The 21,495-nt window shown below is 42.6% G+C and overlaps 1 protein-coding gene across 1 annotated transcript; it reads right to left on the reverse strand.

Moving 5' to 3' along the window:
* Positions 1 to 9,142: 9,142 nt before the first annotated feature.
* LOC109901300 (ATP-binding cassette sub-family E member 1) lies at positions 9,143 to 19,777 on the reverse strand. The gene is made up of 19 exons (XM_020497347.2): positions 19,557 to 19,777; positions 18,564 to 18,716; positions 18,265 to 18,350; positions 18,052 to 18,149; positions 17,812 to 17,929; positions 17,410 to 17,547; positions 17,205 to 17,274; positions 15,504 to 15,600; positions 15,324 to 15,413; positions 14,905 to 15,026; positions 14,177 to 14,250; positions 13,792 to 13,939; positions 13,647 to 13,706; positions 13,184 to 13,242; positions 12,873 to 12,983; positions 12,378 to 12,520; positions 12,048 to 12,170; positions 11,624 to 11,735; positions 9,143 to 9,786 (listed from the first exon to the last, which is right to left on the reverse strand). Exons 2-19 carry the CDS (start codon positions 18,664 to 18,666, stop codon positions 9,739 to 9,741), a joined length of 1,800 nt encoding a protein of 599 aa, XP_020352936.2. The 5' UTR covers positions 18,667 to 18,716; positions 19,557 to 19,777; the 3' UTR covers positions 9,143 to 9,738.
* Positions 19,778 to 21,495: the final 1,718 nt, after the last annotated feature.

Genomic DNA, 21,495 nt, shown 5'->3' on the forward strand with positions numbered 1-21,495 from the left:
AGGAAAACCGCTGAAAGTGGAAGTTACTAGCGCAGGTTACGTCACGGGGCTGGCGACAGAATGTCTGAGTGAGGCGAGAGCAAGCTGCACGTGAACGTGAAGTGAAATCTGGGAAAACAGTGCGATGCGCGAGCGTGTTGGGAGCAGTTGAGGAGAAAAGACAAGGACTCTCCGAGGAGCCCTGAATTAGAATAAAATTGTCAGCAAATTTGATTACTTTGCTGTTTTAGAGCAGCAACAGTGTCTGTTTACTCTCTCTTGTTCTGTACTTTTACAGACTGCAACTCACTGTCCAAATACTGTAAATTAATTTGTTTGCAAAGCTGGCAGCCACCCTTAGGCAAATATTTGCATTATGTCACCATCATATCTGATAAACACAGAGATAAAACAATGCACATGTTCTGTTCCAGACAGACTATCAGTGTAAGCATAATTGTAATCAATTTATCAAGCCTATTTGAATCAGAACCTTTACAAATTATTCTGATTACTTGATTGCAAAAGAATGTGTGTATTTGCTGATATACACTATATATACAAAAGTATGTGGACACCCCTTCAAATTAGTGGATTTGTCTATTTCAGCCAAACCCGTTGCTGATAGGTGTATAAAATCAAGCACACAGCCATGCACTCTCCATAGACAAACATTGGCAGTAGCATGGCCTTTTTGAAGAGCTCAGTGACTTTCAACGTGGCACCGTCATAGGATGCCACCTTTCCAGCAAGTCAGTTTGTCAAATTTCTGCACTGCTAGAGCTGCTCCGGTCAACCTTTAAGTGCTGTTATTGTGACGTAGAAACATCTAGGAGCAACACAGACTCAGCATGAAGTGGTAGGCCATACAAGCTCACAGAATGAGACCACCGAGTGCTGAAGCACAAAGCACGTAAAAAATCATCTGTCCTCGGTTGCAACACTCCCTACTGAGTTCCAAACAGCCTCTGGAAGCAACTTCAGCACAATAACTTTTCATCTGGAGCTTCATGAAATGGGTTTCCCAGGCCGAGCAGCCACACACAAGCCTAATATCACCACACGCAATGAGTCGGCTGGAGTGGTAAGCTCGCCGCCATTGGACTCTGGAGCAGGGTTCTCCAGAGTCTGGGTTTGGCAGATGCCAGGAGAATGCTTCCTGCCCAATGCATAGTGCCAACTGTAAAGTTTGGTGAAGGAGGAATAATGGTAATGGGGCTGTTTTTCATGGTTCAAGCTAGGCCCCTTAGTTCCAGTGAAGGGAAATCTTAACGCTACAGCATACAATGACTTTCTAGACCATTCTGTGCTTCCAACATTGTGGCAACAGTTTGAAGAAGGCCCTTTACTGTTTCAGCATGACAATGCCTCTGTGCACAAAGCAAGGTCCAAACAGAAATGGTTTGTTGAGATCGGTGTGGAATAGAATGACAGACTCCTAGATTATGGCGGATGGCGGTCGGTATGACACTGGCCTTTCATGGAATGTTTGACTAATATGACACTGACCTAATTTTGATTAAACTCATTTGTCTACTCATATAGTCAATGGGTACCTTATATTGTTCTTCGGAAACTGTTAACACAAGAAAAGGAAAATGCATCTGAACTGTAATATCATAGTAAACGTCATTAGAGATTTCATGAAAGCAGGACTACGGGAAGAACTGGGAAATAGAGTCAACCCCCATATCTTCCACACGCTGTCTCACCACCATTATTTCTAGTGATGTGTGCGTGTGTCTTTTTCTTTCCTGAGATGTTCTATGACAGGTCCTATTGTTAGGTCATCACACAGCTGGATACCTCGGAGTGACGGAGAAGAGAAAAGATCTATTGGAGAGGTCGTCACCTTCCCATCTCTCTTCACCACACAAACACAGGCATGCACGCACACACACACAAACACACACTGCCTGTGTACTAAATAATGGAAGGCGTTGCTTTCTAAGCACAGATCCAGGATCAGCTCTTCCCGAGACCAAATCTAACCGATAAAAAAAAGGTTCAATGTATATCTGACCCAGACCAGTCTTAAACCTATCAGTCCACTCCTTAGTGACCAGTGACCACTGATCTAAAATAAGACGATAGGTGGGTAACCAAAGGTGGGAACCAATGGTTAGTAGTGTGAGTCATTGACATCACTGGTATAGTGAGACTTATGATCCTGGTACACCTGTTTTCATCTTAAACCTGTCCGTCCACTCCTTAGTGACCACTGATATAAAATGACTAAAATTAGACGCGTTAGGTGGGAACCAATAAGAGGTGGAACCAATGGTTAGTGGCTGTGGGCATTTAATATCATACACATAATGTTGTGGGCGCGTGGCCAGCCACTTTGATTTCACTTAGTTGTTTGAGATCAGAGGTCATGAGGACAGCCGTGCCATTGGCCCATTTAAAAGCATTGGAACTCAGCCTGTCTCTAGGCTAGACGGCATGAGGAAGAGCATAACTGGAAGGTTGGATTGCAGCACAGCGTTCCATAGACGTCCATGAATTGGCACGGGCATCAGAATGCTCTACGACGAACGATGACAGACGTGTTTAGATGAGAGTGAGAGAGACCGGGCGGGTGGTGCGAGTGGGGACGTTGCCCCCCCACCGGAGGACTTTGGCAGGCCTGGTAGGTTTTTCAGTAACGACAGGCATTCTGGCAGGCAGTGTATCGGCCAGCTCGCATTTCAAACGGGCGCCTCTCTTGACGCAGCTTTCCACTAGTCCTTCTAGAAATAATGTTGGGAGTGGTAATATTAAAACGGTCTCTCTACGGGCTGAGGGATTACTATCTCCATCCAGTCACTGCACAGCACAATGCCCTAAGCCTTCCTCAGTAGCATACTGAAACATTCAGGTGTCACTCACTCATGTCAGTGACCACAACAAGCATATTGCTGTGTATATATCATTGGCTATTGTCACCATGACTCTCTAAATTGCAAAATAACAAGGCAGACACATGCACACACAGCTATGCACTGACACGTGCACACACATGGTATGCAACAACAGAATGCATCAGTAGTACCCTACTATGTCACTTCTCCAGTATGACTCAAACCACAGCCTGTAAGGACACACACACACACACACACACACGCCACTCCTCACCCCTCTGATCTGATCACAGGTCCGCTGGTGATTGCCGTTTGTCTCTGAGGACAATGTGCTATTTGTGAACCCGCCGTATGTAAACTGAGATGGCAGACTGTCGGCTGTGTCTAAAAATCACGGTTGGGGCTGGTCGCCTGCCCCCCGCCCCCACCCAACTACCCCCCAGAAGAGGCCCCCAAGGCAGGGCACCATGGAGGGTGGTCTGGGCTGGCCCTGTCCCCAGGGTTTGGCGGGTTGGGGGGGGGGGGGGGGTCACTTTTGGGGAGGAGCGTCAGCTGCCACGGTCACTTGGTGGATGAATGGAATAGTCAGCATCAGACAGCAGCTCACGGCTGTCAGTCAAGGATCCACCCTGAAGCGATGGGTTTGTGGGCTACAACAGAGAAGGGAAGGTGACACACTGGGCCTCTCCTAACTGTGAGATGTGTTGTATTTTATTAGACACGTGCCGGTGAATTCTCAGATAGACCTTCACTTTCAGGCATCAATCTCATGACCCATCCACGTTTGGTGTTACGTATGTGATTAGAAGACCACAGAACATTCTTCAAGGCCTTTGGAGAGGACACAACGCGGTAGCACACAACGCTCATTCAGAAGCTCCATTAAGGGGAATGGGATAATGGATATAATTTACGGAGGGTTATACACAATATTCTTGTGAGGTGATGTCAGGGGTGACAAGATGTACCGTGCAAGGTTCTCCTCAACCAGTTAACGGATCTTTAATAGAGGAAGTGGAGGAAATGGATGACGTAACTATAGCCTTGTGGTGATAGAACCACAAGCTAATCATCTCATACTGTACATCCAGCACTATTCTATCTCTGATATAAACACAGAACACAACACTGATATAGTACAGTACTGTATAAATATGGATCTGCTTTCATAGTAGGGGTCACAATTCACACTAAATCTGCTAGATTACATGGATGTTGTTTTAATGGAGTGCAGTGATGAGGTCATCTCTCACGAGACACACACACACACACACACGTGTACATCTGGGAGTTGAGAGAGAGCATTGTAAGCGATAGCATCATGACGGCACCTCTTTTCCTGGATTGGCCTCCAAACACCAGAACGTACTGTAACAGCAGCGGGCAAAAATAGATCACAGTTCCCAAACAAAGCGGTGATGACTGATTTTTTTGATTTTTGATTTAAAAAAATATAAGAATCACTCAGGCAGTGGTTGGAATTAGATCATTAGGGTACGTTTGGGGTCGACCGTCAATGAGCACAGAGTAACACAAGGAGCGGGGCAGCTGTGGTAGTCATTAGATATAAGTTCCTCATTAAAATGGATCGTGATACAGATTTTGCTCAATGAAAGAAACATTTATTATTGTTACAACACAATGATGGTCTTGGAGTAAGGACACCCTGTCCAGTCGAAAAGAACATCAGGTGATAACTGCACCATCTCAAAGCAGGTCTGGTAAGACAAACAAATGAAAAGGGCCACTGATTTCCAGAACTTTGAGGCGCAGCACGCAATTAAGAGGCATACAACCGAACGGGTCCATTAACATTATTACGTTTCACCCATCATGAAATGCCTGTTAAATGTCACTATGTGTGGGTATAGCAGGGCTGTTGAATTGAACACTTGTTAAAGAAGCAGAAGCTTGGGGACATCCCTCCCTTGCTTTGTTGACCTTTAGGGGAGAGAGAGAAGCAAGCTGCACCCACCTACCCAGACTGAATGATGTCATGCCACCCACCTCCAGACCAGTGGTGGATTGATCTCTGTAGCACCACACCTTAGCCCCCCTGGGCTGCATGTAGCTGTGTCCTCACTGCCCTGCATCCGAGGGAGGCAGGTGGAGGGACTTTAGGAGGGAGGCGGTCGTGGGGTTAGGGTCAGGGTTAATGTGGTTACAAGCTCAGTTAACTGCTCCAATCCAATCGTTCTTGATTAGGGGTTGTTGCATCATTTTACCCACTCCAGGGCAGACAGACCACCACTCTTTCTTCCCACGCTACCCCCTCCTATAGTCTAGTTATTCACCCCCTCTCCCTCCTGTAGTATCTTCCCCCCTTTCTCTAATATCTTCCCCTCTCTCACTATCTTCCCCCTTTCTCTCTCTAAGGGGCAGCAGGATAGCCTAGTGGTTAGAGTAACCGGAAGGTTGCAAGTTCAAGTCCCCGACCTGACAAGGTACAAATCTGTTGTTCTGCCCCTGAACAGGCAGTTAACCCACTGTTCCTAGGCCGTCATTGAAAATAAGAAAAAATATCACCCCCCCTTTCTCCTCTAGTCTTTCACCCATTTCACTCTCTAATATATTCTCCCTCTATCTTTCCCCCTCTCTCTCTCCCTCTAATATCTTCCCTCCTCTATCCCCCCCTCTCTCCTCTAGTATCTCCCCCTCATATCTTCCCCCCATCTCTCTCCCTCTAATATATTCCCCCTCTCTCTCTCCCTCTAATATCTTCCCTCTATCTTCCCCCCTCTCCTCTCTCCCTCTAATATCTTCCCTCCTCTATCCCCCCCTCTCTCCTCTAGTATCTCCCCCCTCATATCTTCTCCCCATCTCTCTTCTCTAGTATCTCCCCCCTCATATCTTCTCCCCATCTCTCTTCTCTAGTATCTCCACCCCCCTCTCTCTCTCCCTCCTCCTTCAGTGTGCAGTCTAGGCCTAAGGGGGAGACCCGTCCCATCGATCTTGGCCAATTACCACAGCAACCCTCTCAGGACAGTACAGTGACAGTCAGACCTGGGTTCAAATACTATTTGAAATCACTTCAAATTCTTTATTTGAGTGTTATTGAGCTTGTCTGGCGCAATGGAACCAGTAGAATAGTCGCACAGCTGTAAACCCAGTCCATCTAGAACCACAGGCAGGCCAAATCAACAGATACGTATTTGAAATATTTCAAAGAATATTTGAACCCAGGTCTGCTGTCTACAGATCTCCAATAACCTCTCGCCTACTATATACTACACTTTATGAGTCCTCTGAGTAGAATGGAGAGGATGGCTGCGAGATCAGTTGGTTAGTCCCTATAGGACAGTGATATGGAGGGGGTCACCTTCTGGAAAATGACGGTGGCTGCATCTGAAATCCCACCCTATTCCCTGTATAGTGTACTACTTTATATCAGGGGCCAGAGGGCCAACCAACCGATCTCTCCACAATCTCACCAAGATTTCCATTTAAAATCAAATCTAATTTGATTTGTCACATGCTTTGTAAACAACAGGTGTAGGCTAACAGTGAAATGCTGACTGATGGGCCCACTGAGAGAACAAAATAAATTGAAAACATTTGAGAAAAAAAGCCAAACAACTCAGACGTAGCCAACCTTGTCGTGTACCAAGCTCAGTTTCCAAATGTTTTTCTCCTATTCAAAGGGAGGAATCCCCTAGCCCTCACTCTGCTGTGACAGCCATCACTATTAACGTTGGACATAATGAACATCAACGCAAAACTCTATTTCTTATAGTTAATGGCTCTTTACCCCCATCTAGTGGTTGGTTGCATGGTTGACTTTGAAACAGTACAATATAGAATTCTAGTTTGGATATTCTGTCATTTGCACCTTTAAAAGGGATTCACCCATTTTGATTGTTATATTGTTTTTGTGCATCTCTGAGCAATGTTCTATCTATGCTGGAAGTTAATAGGAATAAAGTTTTGTACAATTTTGATCATGAAAACCTATATCATACATGTCCAGGGTGGAGTAGGTTACTTTCTAAATGTAATCCGTTAGTTACTGGTTATCTGTCAAAAATTGTAATCAGTAACAATTTTGGATTACCCAAACTCAGTAACGTAATCTGATTACATTCTGTTACCTTTAGTTTACTTTCCCCTTAAGAGGCATTAGAAGAAGACAAAAATGTATGTTACCAATTGATTTATCCTGAAATAGATGCCGTTCAATGTTAAAGTTTACATAGCTGGCCATATATGGATGTAAAGTGTTACTTAATGGGTTGGTTATGTAGGCTTCTTCTAAACCATCACGTTCTACTACATATATGATTCAATTATATCTTTACATTGAAAACCAAAGTCTATCAGAATTCCAGTCATTCCAATAAATGTTATACTCCTTGATCTTCAAGAATAGGACTTGGAAATATGGAAGTATAGATTAGGAAAATTGTTTTAACTGAGCTACGGACTTATTAGCCAACCCTACTCTGTTTATGATTTTGTTGTCAAGGAGGACTGATTTGGCTCATTGATTCGAGTTGTTGAGCTCATGGAATTGCATGCTTTGAGCACTACTGAAAAGTGCTATTTTCATGTGAAAAATGAATGCCATATGCTGCATTTTCTATAGGCCTATTGTTTACTTTTTTGTTGGTGACACTTTGCTATCTTGATAATATGCAGCTGTTTAAAGGGCAAATCCACAGATTAAACAATAAAATGGACACCCCGCCTGTTTTGGTTGAGGGATAGGCCTGGAGAAATGTAACCACTCTCAGATTAATAGACAGAGCTATAGATGCAAGGACTGACCATCCATGACATAACAATGGTTTTAACCATGTTGAGGTTATATAGTGTTTGTTTACATTTACAATGTTCATAAACATTGGAATAAAACAAGCTAATATTTTGGGTTCTAAACTCATGAGGCATTTATAAATTACTCTTTAAAAAAAATAATCTATGGATAGATAATTCTAATTTATAAATCAAAAAATGGATGTAGCCCCTACAGATTGCCCCTTTAAGTCTATCAAAGGTGTACAAGTTCAAGCATGTATCCATTAGGACAATGGATATATTTTTTAATTATCAGCATGAATTACATTAAGCAATAAAAGCCACACTTTTATTCCATAGGCTTGGATCCGCACTTGGTGCAAGAGCACATTTTTCATTGGCTGTCCACAGGTTTCAAAAACAATGATTGATAGGCAACTTAAATTTATCGAATTCAACTATTGGGTTAAAATATTTTGATTAGTGAACAGCCACCCACAACCCGTAAGGCGCAAAATGAGAGTAGCAGTGTGATTCGCATCAATGTGCTATGTAGCTATCAATAATAAGTGATATCCGTATCGCCGTAGACTACACCACTGCTGTCATCCTTACCTCCAAGCGTTTATTCAAATTGGTTGCCGACAGCAGTCGCACAATTGGAAGACAGCTTGGACTGTAGCCTACAAAAGCCAATTCCTTTCTTTTCCCTTTTCCCACGATCCATCAAACACATTTGGGGTGTCAAGAAACACACTTAAAGTTAACCTTTTTTTCGATGCTGATTTGAATGTCATTGACAAAAACAGAAGTGTCAAAGATTTTTCGCAAATATCCTTTCGGAATTTAAAAGTCTTCCTCGAAGTAAACATCTAGTTTTTCAAAAGTATATAATCTGATTACAATATTTTTGCTGGTAATGTGACGGATTACTACAGGTAGTTTTTGTAGTCCCTTACATGTAACTGATTACATTACATATACGCCATTACTCCCCAAAACTGTACGTCAGATTTCAATACTGGCCGATGTCATAACGTGGGAGGTTATTCCCACACCAAGAAATGTGTAATTTAACAGAGGGTCTCTATTTGTCTGGCTCTTTAGTCCAGGGTGTCGTTGCGAATGTCACACTGCGAGCCCCTGGTGAGATTTTAAGAATCCTACATTGATAGTTGGTTTAGGCGATTTTACAGCTAGCTAGCTACTTCACATGCTAATATTAACTTTGGTATTATTGTATGTAACTACGTTTACTAGCTTGCTACCTAGCTCGCCAGCCAGCCCATAGAGCGTTGCATGTTTTGTAGTTGACTTGAGCTGCAACAGATTTCCACATGTTGCTACCAACCTTGTAATGACAAAATAAATACTTATTCACTTTTATTTAACACTAAATAAAAGGAATTGTGGTTTTGGGTGGATTTTTCCTTTAAAGCTGGCAACGTAAGAATTGCTGTGTAAATGATATAAGCTTGATACTTGGTCTGGAGGACAAATTGAATTGTGGAATAACAATTGTCATTAACTATAACACATTGACAAGAACTGTATAGAGACACTTTTAATTGTTGAACCGCAGAATATGAAGGTATATTGCCTTTAATTCCAGTAAATAGATTGTATTACTTCAGATGTGCATTTTTTGATGGAGAACCAACTAACCGCTGTACTCTGCTGCCTTCTTGTGGACAAAACCCACAATTTCACTTTCAAAAAACACCACCATACTCAGGAAATGGTGTTTATTCATAAGATACCATTTTAAAATGACATGAATTGGATGACTCTTTGATAAAACACTCCTTTGGCTCCCAAAGGTAGGTGTGTGTGTGGGTGAGTTTGTTTTGCATAGCCCTGTGCACATGGGTGGTTGAAGATTTCACTTTAGGACCAATGGTCTAATATGTAAACCCAGGGCACCAGGCAATGCAAAACAAACTCACCCTGTGTGTGCACGCATACGTATGACTCTGGTGGTCCACCCAGGTTGGGTCTCTAAGCCATCAGCCCAAGGGGGGGCCAGTAGGGTAGGGCTACGTTCCAAATACCCACACTAACATCATTTAGAATGGAGCAATGTACCATGGAATGCTAGTGTGGGTACTGGAACAGCCATACAGGTGTCAGGGCATCAGGAGGATGGATATGGAGGTCTCTGATGGCAGGAGGGTTTGGTCCTTTAGTCATCCAGGAAGAAGTAGTTCCCACTCTTCTTCTGTTCACAATCCTAGATATACAACATATAGATTGGGTTACAGAGGAGCCACAATCCTAGATATACAACAGGTGAGAGCAAATAAAATAAAATGGAGTGATGCTGAATGAATTGACTGAAAGTCAATACGTTTACTAAAAACACAAAAGGGATGTAAATAAAAATGTAGGTTTTAAACACTCAGTATTTCCCTGTACTAGAGGTCGACCGATTATGATTTCTCAACACCGATACCGATTATTGGAGGACAAAAGAAGCCGATACCGATTAATCGGACAATTTTTAAAATGTATTTGTAATGACAATTACAACAATACTGAATGAACACTAACTTAATATAATACATCAATAAAATCAATTTAGCCTCAAATAAATAATGAAACATGTTCAATTTTGTTTAAATAATGCAAAAACAAAAGTGTTGGAGAAGAAAGTAAAAGTGCAATATGTGCCATGTAAGAAAGCTAACGTTTAAGTTCCTTGCTCAGAACATGAGAACATATGAAAGCTGGTGGTTCCTTTTAACACAAGTCTTCAATATTCCCAGGTAAGAAGTTTTAGGTTGTGGTTATTATAGGAATTATAGGACTATTTCTCTCTATACCATTTGTATTTCATATACCTTTGGATGTTTTTAATAGTCACTTTAATATTGCCAGTGTAACAGTATAGCTTCCGTACCGTACCTCTCCTCGCTCCTACCTGGGCTCGAACTAGGATCACAACAGCCACCTTCGAAGCAGAGCTAACCTTGCAGAGCAAGGGGAACAACTACTCCAAGTCTCAGATCGAGTGACATTTGAAACGCTATTAGCGCGCACCCCGCTAACCATTTCACATCACATTGTTACACCAGCCTAATCTCGGGAGTTGATAGGCTTGAAGTCATAAACAGCAGAGCTGCTGGCAAAACGCACAAAAGTGCTGTTTGAATGAATGCTTATGAGCCTACAGGTGGCTACCATCGCTCAGTCAGACTGTTCTATCAAATCATAGACTTAGTTATAACATAACACACAGAAATACGAGCCTTAGGTCATTAATATGGTAGAATCCGGAAACTATCATCTCGAAAACAAGACGTTTATTCTTTCAGTGAAATACGGAACCGTTCTGTATTTTATCTTAACGGGTGGCATCCATCAGTCTAAATATTCCTGTTACATTGCACAACCTTCAATGTTATGTCATAATTACGTAAAATTCTGGCAAATTCATTTGCAACGAGCCAGGCGGTCCAAACTGTTGCATATACTCTGACTCTGCGTGCAATGAACGCTAGAGAAGTGACACAATTTCACCTGGTTAATATTGCCTGCTAACCTAGATTTCTTTTAGCTAAATATGCAGGTTTAAAAATATATACTTCTGTGTATTGATTTTAAGAAAGGCATTGGTGTTTATGGTTAGGTACACGGAGCAACGACAGTCCTTTTTCGCGAATGCCGCACTGCATCGATTATATGCAACGCAGGACATGCTAGATAAATTAGTAATATTGATTATGATTGATTAAGTTTAATGCTAGCTAGCAACTTACCTTGGCTTCTTACTGCATTTGAGTAACAGGCAGGCTCCTCGTGAGGCAGGTGGTTAGAGCGTTGGACTAGTTAACCGTAAGATTGCAAGATTGAATCCCTGAGCTGACAAGGTAAAAATCTGTCGTTCTGCCACTGAACAAGGCCGTCATTGAAAATAAGATTTTGTTCTTAACTGACATGCCTAGTTTTTTTTTTTTACATTGGCAAAAAAAAAATCTGCGTCCAAAATTACCGATTTCAGATTGTACTTGAAATCAGCCCTAATTAAATCGACCATTCCGATTAATCGGTCGACCTCTACCCTGTACCTTTATGGAATTCATCTTGTTGATCCTTGGTCGGAAGTTGTTGGGGTCTCTCCTGAACGTTATCTCCAGCTGTGATAGGAACTTGTTCATCCCTGCGAGTAAGGTCTGTGGCCTGAGAGGTCAAAAGATGACGGGCCCGTGTTACACAGTTGCTTAAGAGCTAAACATCTGTCTTGTCATGAAAATACCACTTTGTCAGACTGGAACAAATTTCAGTCAGGATTTGACAGTATGCTTACAAATGAACCAATAAGCAGTTTGAAAGAGCTAAGAGTTCCATCAAGTAAGAGGAAGAAAACAATAGCCACCACAGATAAGAACATCAGATATTAAAAGCCACCACAGATAAGAACACCCAACGTCATGCTGCTGGGTAAATCAGTGGATGAGACTCATGCCAAATGAATGTGGAGGGTTAACGTACGTGTTGGCAGCGGTGCTTCGCGAGGGAATACCGTCAAACACAATGACGCGGTCAGCTAGGTAGGTGGCCATGATGAAGTCGTGCTCCACCACAAACGCAGTCTTCTTGGCGTGGAGGATGAATCTACAAACAATGAATGTATCAAAATCAATGGCGTCCATTAAGGTTTGGGAGGTTGTAGGGTTTCTGTATTTCCTGTCAAACAACATATTCAGGGTTTGTGACTGGTACTGCTGTGAGCAATGTACAGCATGAGGTGGATCGCTTTGCTGGAGGTAGAAGTTCACCCCACCCTAACCACAGATCTAGGATCAGAGTGTGTGTGTTTACCTTTTGATGACCTTGGCACACACAAGACGCTGCTCAGAGTCCAGGTAGGCGGAGGGCTCGTCTATCAGGTAGACATCAGCTGGTTTCCCCAGACACAGGGCCATGGCCACCCTCTGCAACTCTCCTCCAGACAGGTTCTGGACCTACAGAGACAAGCAGGGGGCTGCTCATTAGACACCAAACGAAGGAAAACTGACTGAAGCAGGGAGTACCTGGACATGTCCAATAAGAAATGCTTGCTTTCCTAGTGGTTAGAGCGTTGGACTAGTAAACGAAAGGTTGCAAGTTCAAATCCCCAAGCTGACAAGATACAAATCTGTCATTCTGCCCCTGTACAAGGCAGTTGTTCCTAGGCCGTCATTGAAGGAAAGTAGGAAAGTGATTTGCATTAGAAATGTTTTATTCTGTTCTTAATGGACAAGTTAAGGAAGTAGTTGCTCATCGTTGCAAAACATTCAATGAGAACTGAACACAACCCCAGAAAGCACAACTTACGTCCTGGTCGATGATGCTCTCAATCTGCATAGGCTTCATGACGTCAGTCACAAACTGGGGGTGAGTGTAGGCGTCTCGGATCTTCTCATGGAGCAGAGCCCGCACACTACCCTACAGACAGAGGACATGAGGAAGTTAGTCAGGGGCTGAGGGGCACACTACCCTACAGACAGAGGACATGAGGAAGTTAGTCAGGGGCTGAGGGGCACACTACCCTACAGACAGAGGACATGAGGAAGTCCTCATGAGATGAGGGGCAGGTGTCTGTTAGAGGTGTGTAGTTGTCAAGGCAGTGACTGGTTGGTACCTACTTTGAATTTGGGGCTGATCTTTTGAGGTTTGTAGCTGACGTTCAGGATAGGCACTTCCCCTTTGGTAGTAATAGAAAATGTTTAGGAAAAATGGACAGAGTGTACAAAACAATAAGAACACCTACCTAATATTGTGTTGCACCACCCCCTTTAGCCATCAAAACAGTCCCACTTCAATATTTTGTCTTGCCCATTCAACCTCTGAAAGGCACACACACAATCCATGTCTCATTTGTTAAGGCTTAAAAATCCTTATTTAACCTGTCTCCTCCCCTTCATCTACACTGATTGAAGTGGATTTAACAAGTGACATCAATAAGGGATCATAGCTTTCACCTGGATTCTTTGTCATGGAAAGAGCAGGTGTTCCTAATGTTTTGTACACTCAGTGTATATTAAGAGTACATGGTTCCAGCAATTCGACGATGTGAAGAGGAACAAAAATTTGTGAAATGTTATTTACCCCCTTCATCTGGTTTCAGACGGCCAGCCAGCATTCTGATGAACGTGGTTTTGCCCGTCCCTGAAAGAGAGGATTTAGAAATAACACTCATTATATGGAACTTGGTTGATAAAGACACACACACACTCCTCCCCCGCCTCCTCACCATTCTCTCCCAGCATGACCATGATCTCAGAGTCAGTGAACTCTCCTTCCAGGATCTCCAGGGCAAAGTCTCCCATGTTCTTCTTCATGTGGGGGTACTGGTAGTGGCACATCCTCTTGATCTCCTCCTCGTTGGCCGTCTCCGCCACCTAGTGTTGTATTACTACATTATTATGAATTGGACGGTTTGAGCCCTGAATGCTGATTGGCTGAAAGACCACATACCACAGGTAAGACAAAAAGTAAGTACTTTTTACTACGTTGGTAACCAGTTTATAATAGCAATAAGTTTGTGGCACTGCGTTGCGTCGTGCATAAGAACAGCCCTTTGCCGTGGTATATTGGCCATATGCCACATATCATCAGGCTTAATTGTATCACATTACCTTGAACACAAGCGATATCTCCCTGAAGCGCAGATTCTCCGTGGGCACATAGCCGTCCAGGAAGATGTTGATGCCTGGAGAAAGGAGCGGAGGAGGCCTGGGGTTAGAGGTGAAGTGGTCAAGTGAACAGGACAGGTGTGCATTGGGAAGATATCCATTGGTTGTGGTGATATGCTCCACTGACAGATTGTGAAAAGCTGTGTTACCATTTGGAGGGTAAGTGACAGAGTGGTGGTCTATGGGGTGCTGCGCTAGGCTACGGCCTTAAGGCTTTGAAAAGTCTGTACCAGTTGGCTCTGCAGCAGACCCATTAGAGTTAGTCCCTAGTGGGGTCAGAGTGGGGGTTTACTGTAGCAGAGATCAAGTTGAGACAGATCTTCATTTGTCTTCACAGACTAGACTGTAGCCTGCCATGTACTGAGGATATACTTTATCCATTGATATCAATGCAAATAATAATAATAAAGTACACATACCAATAGCCAGGGCGTCATTGTGAATGAAGTAAGAGGGTGGTAGAGGTAGTTTCGCCTTCCCTGACTCCAAAGGCCACAGTGACCGCTCCATAAGCACTGGACACTCCTTACAGACCGCATGGTGTAATATGAAGTATTTAGGGTCCTACCTTCCCTAACTCCAAAGGCCATAGTGACCACTCCATAAGCACTGGACACTCCTTACAGACCGCGTGGTGTTTATGGTGTAATATGAAGTATTTAGGGTCCTACCTTCCCTAACTCCAAAGGGCATAGTGACCACTCCATAGGCACTGGGCACTCCGTACAGACAGCAGATGAAGTCAGACAGGTAGTCCAGCACACTCAGGTCGTGTTCCACCACTATGATGTATCTGGTAGAGCGAAAATAAGAGTCAAGAGTCTACAAGACAAGAAAAAGCTGATGGAAGAACAGTGGATAATGTTCAAGTAGACATAAAACCAAAAGTAAACCAAGTGAAATAGGGCAGAACAACCAGGTTGGTGTTTATTAGGAATAAAGCAGAAAAAAACTGCCAGGGCAGTACTACCTGAATTTGTCCAATGAGAAACTATGGTTTTTCTTTTTCCGTTGCAAAACGCTTTGCTACTGTATGCCCTTTTGAACAGGACTCAGCTCTCTAGTGAGAGCATCATGTAATGCAACAGACCTGTCTGGGGAGATGAGGGAGCGGATGGTGACGGCAGCTCTTAGACGTTGCTTAACATCCAGGTAACTGGACGGCTCGTCAAACATGAAGCTGGAAGGAACCACATAAAGAGAGCCGCGTTAAGAACCACAACAACATAGTCTTGGACAGCTTCCACTGAAGCTGGTGCTGTTGACTTACATGTCTGCTCTCTGGATGCAGACCACAGCGATGGCAAAGCGCTGCAGCTCTCCTCCTGATAGGTCCTCCACATTCCTCTCCCTGAGATGAGTCAGATCTGGGACAGGAGAGATTAAATAATCTGCTGACCAAATTGTATATTTTACTGACAACTTGACTGTAGAAGTGGGTCAAAAGTAGAGGTCGACCGATTAATCGTAATGGCCGATTAATTAGGACCGATTTCAAGTTTTCATAACAATGGGTAATCTGCATTTTTGGACACAGATTATGGCCGATTACATTGCACTCCACAAGGAGACTGCGTGGCAGGCAGACTACCTGTTATGTGAGTGCAGCAAGGAGCCACGGTAAGGTGCTAGCTAGCATTAAAATTAGCTTGTAAAAAAAAAACAATCAATCTTAACCTAATCACTAGTTAACTACACAAGGTTGATGACATTACTGGTTTATCTAGCATGTCCTGCGTTGCATATAATCGATACGGTGCCTGTTGATTCAATGATAAATTACAGCCTACTTCGCCAAATGGGTGATTTAACAAGCATTCGTGGAAAAAAGCACTGTCGTTGCACCAATGTGTACCTAACCATAAACACCAATGCCTTTCTTAAAATCAATACACAAGTATATATTTTTTAAAACCTGCATATTTAGTTAACATTGCCTGCTAACATGAATTTATTTTAACTAGGGAAATTGTGTCACTTCTCTTGCGTTCTGTGCAAGCAGTCAGGGTATACGCAGCAGTTTGGGCCGCCTAGCTCGTTGCGAACTGTGTGAAGACCATTTCTTCCTAACAAAGACCGTAATTAAGTTGCTAGAATTGTACATAATTATGACAACTTTGACGGTTGTGTAACGTAACAGCAATATTTAGACATAGGGATGCCACCCGTTAGATAAAATACATAACGGTTCCGTATTTCACTAAAAGAATAAACGTTTTGTTTTTGAAATGATAGTTTCCGGATTTGACCATATTTATAACCCAAGGCTCGTATTTCTGTGTGTTATATTATAATTAAGTCTATGATTTGATAGAGCAGTCTGAGAGGCGGTAGGCAGCAGCAGGCTTGTAAGCATTCATTCAAACAGCACTTTACTGCGTTTGCCAGCAGCTCTTCGCAATGCTTCAAGCATTAAGCTGTTTATGACTTCAAGCCTATCAACTCCCAAGATTAGGCTGGCAATACTAAAGTACCTATTAGAACATCCAATAGTCAAAGGTATATGAAATACAAATGGTATAGAGAAATAGTCCTATAATAACTACAACCTCTTACCCGGGAATATTGAAGACTCATGTTAAAAGGAACTTCAACGGTAACTTTTTTACATGGCACATATTGCACTTTTACTTTCTTCTCCAACACTTTGTTTTTGCATTATTTAAACCAAATTGAACAGGTTTCATTATTTATTTGAGACTAAATTGATTTTATTGATCTATTATATTAGGTTAAAATAGTGTTTAATCAGTATTGTTGTAATTGTCATTATTACAAATATATATAAAAAAAAATAATTTGGCCGATTAATCAGGATCTGCTTTTTTTGGTCCTCCAATAATTGGTATCGGCATTGAAAATTCATAATCGGTCGACCTCTAGTCAAAAGGAACATTTTTTTAAACATAAATGGAAAGAGTTAGGATTACACACAAATTATAGACAAGGTGAGAAACCAATCTAAACGTACCGAGCTGCTCACAGACGATGGTCTCAGTCTTGGAGTCGTCTTTCCTGCTTAGAATGGAGCCCACAGTCCCCTAGCGGCAGAACACAGCACTACTGTTAGCCCGTCAGACAACAATTCTGTACAGATCTGTGTATCTGGAATGCACCAATTCTATCCCTGCATTAATTTCTACAGGCCTGAACCCACACCCACAGGCTTGACTGACCTTGACAGTCTTGGGGATCTGGTCGACGTACTGGGGCTTGACGATGGCTTTCAGGTCATCCTCCAGGATCTTGGTAAAGTAGTTCTGGAGCTCAGAGCCACGGAAGTAGGTCAGGATCTCCTGCCAGTCTGGTGGAGCCTGGTGGAGGAACGGGAGAGAATTGAGCTTTTGAAACTGGGGATAGAGTGATGGTAACACAGCGTTTAAGTAACTAGTTGCATTTCTGTAATTTAGCTGACATTGTAAGATCATTCAGCTGACACTAAAGACATTCTGCGGACATTATAATTATGTAGAGGGACTTAAGTGACCCTTTAAACATTGTAAAGCCAGATAATGTATTAGACATCTGGCTACATTCTCTACAAGGCTGTGTCATAAAACGAATAGTTACACACTTACATCGTACTTCCCCAAGTTAGGCTTCTGTTTTCCAGCCAGGATTTTCAGTGCCGTGGATTTCCCGATTCCGTTGGTGCCCACAAGTCCCAGAACCTCTCCAGGTCTGGGAATGGGTAATCTGGAATGGAATATTGCACAAGTACAGTCCATGGATTCAAGAGAGAAACAAACATTCATTGAGATTAGGCCTACAGGTCTATGAGACAAACACAGCTCTCTTTACCTTGAAAAGTAACCCACCTATGCAACTTGAAGGAGTTGGCACAGTATCTGTGAGTTGTCTCTTTCTCGAGGTTGCTTGGCAAGTTGACAATAGACAAGGCCCCAAATGGACATTTCTGGAATAAAAAAAAGAAGTCAGTGCTAAGTGCCGTGTAGTCAGGACTGAAGGACAATGCATAAAGAAAAAACTTTTCTATCAACAGAGGGTCAGTCATTTTGTTACGATTTTACCTTGATACAGATGCCACAACCGATACAGAGCGATTCAGAAATCCACACAATTTTGCTCTGAGCTGTGACTTCTATGCACAGTTTGCCTGCAAGACAAAAAGATTAAAGATGACAATTGAGCCTTGAAAAAAGTAAACATGGACCATTTCAACTGTACATAACTTGAGGCATTATCGTTTAGGCTACGGCCTAAAGACCTGGAGGAATTAGTTAGTGTATGTGTCAGTGATATTATAATAGGCCTAGATTCTCAAGTACGAGGTTCAGCACAGTAGGAAAGGATGCAACACAAGTCGTACCCATCCGAACCACAGGGCAACTCTTCTTGCACTCTTGCCGGCATTTCTTTGGCTTGCATTTGTCATGGTTCACAATGGCGATTCTGGTGTTTTTCTCCGACATTCTGCCTGCTCTTGTCAATTCTTAGCGGAGCAGAATCCCTCCCCAGAGTACTGCGATACAGAGATATGAGAGTTTAGATCAGACAAGGGTTAGGCCTGTAGCGTCTGCAGAGACAGTGAGTCAGATTGATAACAGTTTGGATGAATGAATACAAATGGCCTGTAAATCACTATTTATTATGAATTTCCACTAGCTGCTGCCAAGGCAGTAGCTACTCTTCCTGGGGTCCAGCTAAATTAAAGCAGTTATACAATTTTAAAAACATTACAATACATTCACAACAGATTTCACAACACATTAAGTGTGTGCCCCAAATCTGGGGGACGCAAGGGAGAAGAATGTATCTAGCTATTTCCATCTCGTATCCATCTCCCACTTCGAGACAAGAAAGCAAGATGGATAAGGTTATACAACTAGATAACGAGTAACACTGAAATATGAAATGATAGCTATCAGCAAAGAGACGGAGACTAGCTGAGCAGTGTTGATGCCACTGACAGTTTAGCTAGCTACATTAGCAAGTTTGCCAACTAACACGTAGTTTACCCTAGCTAGCTATGTTACCCTAACGGTCACTTCATCCAAATCAGCTGAAAGGCGACACTGTTGGCTATACAAACTAGTTAGCCAGCTTACTAGTATCAGTGACCTATAATTAAACACGTGGTCATTTAACTGGCAGTTATAAACTATCAAATTAACGAACAGCTGTCATGTGAAATTAACAGAGGCGGCTATGATACACTAGCTAGCAAGCTAACGTTAATTCGCTAACGAACAGTGCTGACGTTGGTGCTAGCTCTGTTAGCTAGCCAGCTGGACAATCAGCCCATTAAAATGTTATTTGACAAGTTTGTCATTAATATAATTTATATATCAATCCAACTCACCCAGAAACACTCTTCGTGTGTTTCTGTCCTCCAGGTATGATACTTTTGGTTTTAAAGTGTCGTTTTACTACGGCGTTTCAAACAACGTGTTCTCAACTGGGACAGAACGCCGGGAGAAAAATGGCGCTCCCATGCGTAAAGTTTAGCGACGTTCAGCCATGTGTCGCTGTGACGTTGGTATCTACGACAATAAAAGGTGGGAGTAGGTTATTTGAGGAGATGGCAAAGCAGAACCATCTGTTAGACATTCATAAAAAAAATTTGAAGTGTATTATCAGAAATGTTTAATTTAATTTGTGAGGCCTTCAATGTAAACTCAAACTGATGTATAATTTTACCTCTGTAATATACAATGGCTTAATTTCCTGCATGGCCTTAATAAATAAAAGTGTATCAATGGGTTCACCATGCCATCAATGGATAAAAGGGAAATATGTTACTTATCGAAAACAAGTTATTTTAACTACATATGCCCATTGATGCTAAGATGTTTAGAAATATGAATCATAATGTATTTTTCATATAGGAACAATTATTTTGAAGGCATCTCTGGCTGCAGTGCAACTGGTGTCTTCATGGCACATACTGTATCAAAATGCAGAATGAGACAAAGTGAGTATCCTTAAACCACCATAGGCCTACTCAAATCAGACCAAATTTAATTTAATTGGTCACATACACATATTTAGCAGATGTTATTGCGAGTGTAGTGAAACGTTTGTGCTCTTAGCTCCAACAGTGCAGAATATCTAAAAATACACAACAATACACACAAATCTAAAACTAAATGAATGGAATTAAGAAATATAGAAATATTCGGATGAGCAATGTCATAGTCCGGAGTATATGACCAAAAGTATGTGGACACCTGCTAGTCAAACATCTCATTCCAAAATCATGGATGGAGATGGTCCCCTCTTTGCTGCTATAACAGCCTTCACTCTTCTGGGAAGGAAAGCGGATACCAAGTCAGTTGTACAACTGAATTGCCTTCAACTGAAACGTGTCTTCCGCATTTAACCCAACCCCTCTGAATCAGAGAGGTGCGGGGGGCTGTCTTAATCGACATCCATGTCTACAGCACCCGGGGAACAGGGGTAGAACAACAGATGTTTTACCTTGTCAGCTTGGGGATTCAATTCAGCAACCTTTCGGTTACGGGCCCAATGCTCTAACCACTAGGCTACCTGCTGCTAGATGTTGGAACATTTCTGCGGGGGACTTGCCTCCATTCAACCACAAGAGCATTTTTTAAATTGAATTTGTATTTATTTTTACCTTTATTTAACTAGGCAAGTCAGTTAAGAACAAATTCTTATTTTCAATGACGGCCTAGGAACAGTGGGTTAACGACAGATTTGCACCTTGTCAGCTCGGGGGTTTGAACTTGCAACCTTCCGTTTACTAGTCCAACGCTCTAACCACTAGGCTACCCTGCTGCCCCATTAATGAGGTCGGCACTGATGTTGAGCGATTAGGCCTAGCTCGCAGTAGGCATTCCAATTCATCCCAAAGGTGTTCGATGGGGTTTAGGTCAGGGCTCTGTGCAGGCCAGTCAAGTTCTTCCACGCAAATCTTGACAAACCATTTCTGTATGAACCTTGCTTCGTGCACAGGGTCATTGTCATGCTGAAACAGGAAAGGGCCTTCTCCAAACTGTTGCCACAAAGTTGGAAGCACAGCATGGTCTAGAATGTCATTGTATGATGTAGCATTAAGATTTCCCTTCACTGGATCTAAGGGGCCTAGCCCAAAACATGAAAAAGAGCCCCAGACCATTATTCCTTCCCCACCAAATTTTACAGTTGGCACTATGCATTGGGGCAGGTAGCGTTCTCCTGGCATCCGCCAAATACAGATTTGTCCGTCGGACTGCCAGATGTTGAAGCGTATATTTTTATAACTCTAGAGAACGTGTTTCCACTTCTCCAGAGTCCAA

The sequence above is a fragment of the Oncorhynchus kisutch genome, linkage group LG12, assembly GCF_002021735.2.
Source record: "Oncorhynchus kisutch isolate 150728-3 linkage group LG12, Okis_V2, whole genome shotgun sequence".
In the NCBI taxonomy this organism is placed as follows: Eukaryota; Metazoa; Chordata; class Actinopteri; order Salmoniformes; family Salmonidae; genus Oncorhynchus; species Oncorhynchus kisutch.

Bases quoted from the DNA above. Each gene is read 5' to 3' on its own strand.
- LOC109901300 (XM_020497347.2), bottom strand. From the start codon at position 18,666: ATGTCGGAGAAAAACACCAGAATCGCCATTGTGAACCATGACAAATGC. The intron at 18,150-18,264 runs GTAAAATCGTAA...TTTTTATTCCAG, and splicing joins GTTGTGGCATCTGTATCAAG to AAATGTCCATTTGGGGCCTT. The intron at 12,984-13,183 runs GTAGGTACCAAC...CTCTGTCTGTAG, and splicing joins AGATCAGCCCCAAATTCAAA to GGTAGTGTGCGGGCTCTGCT.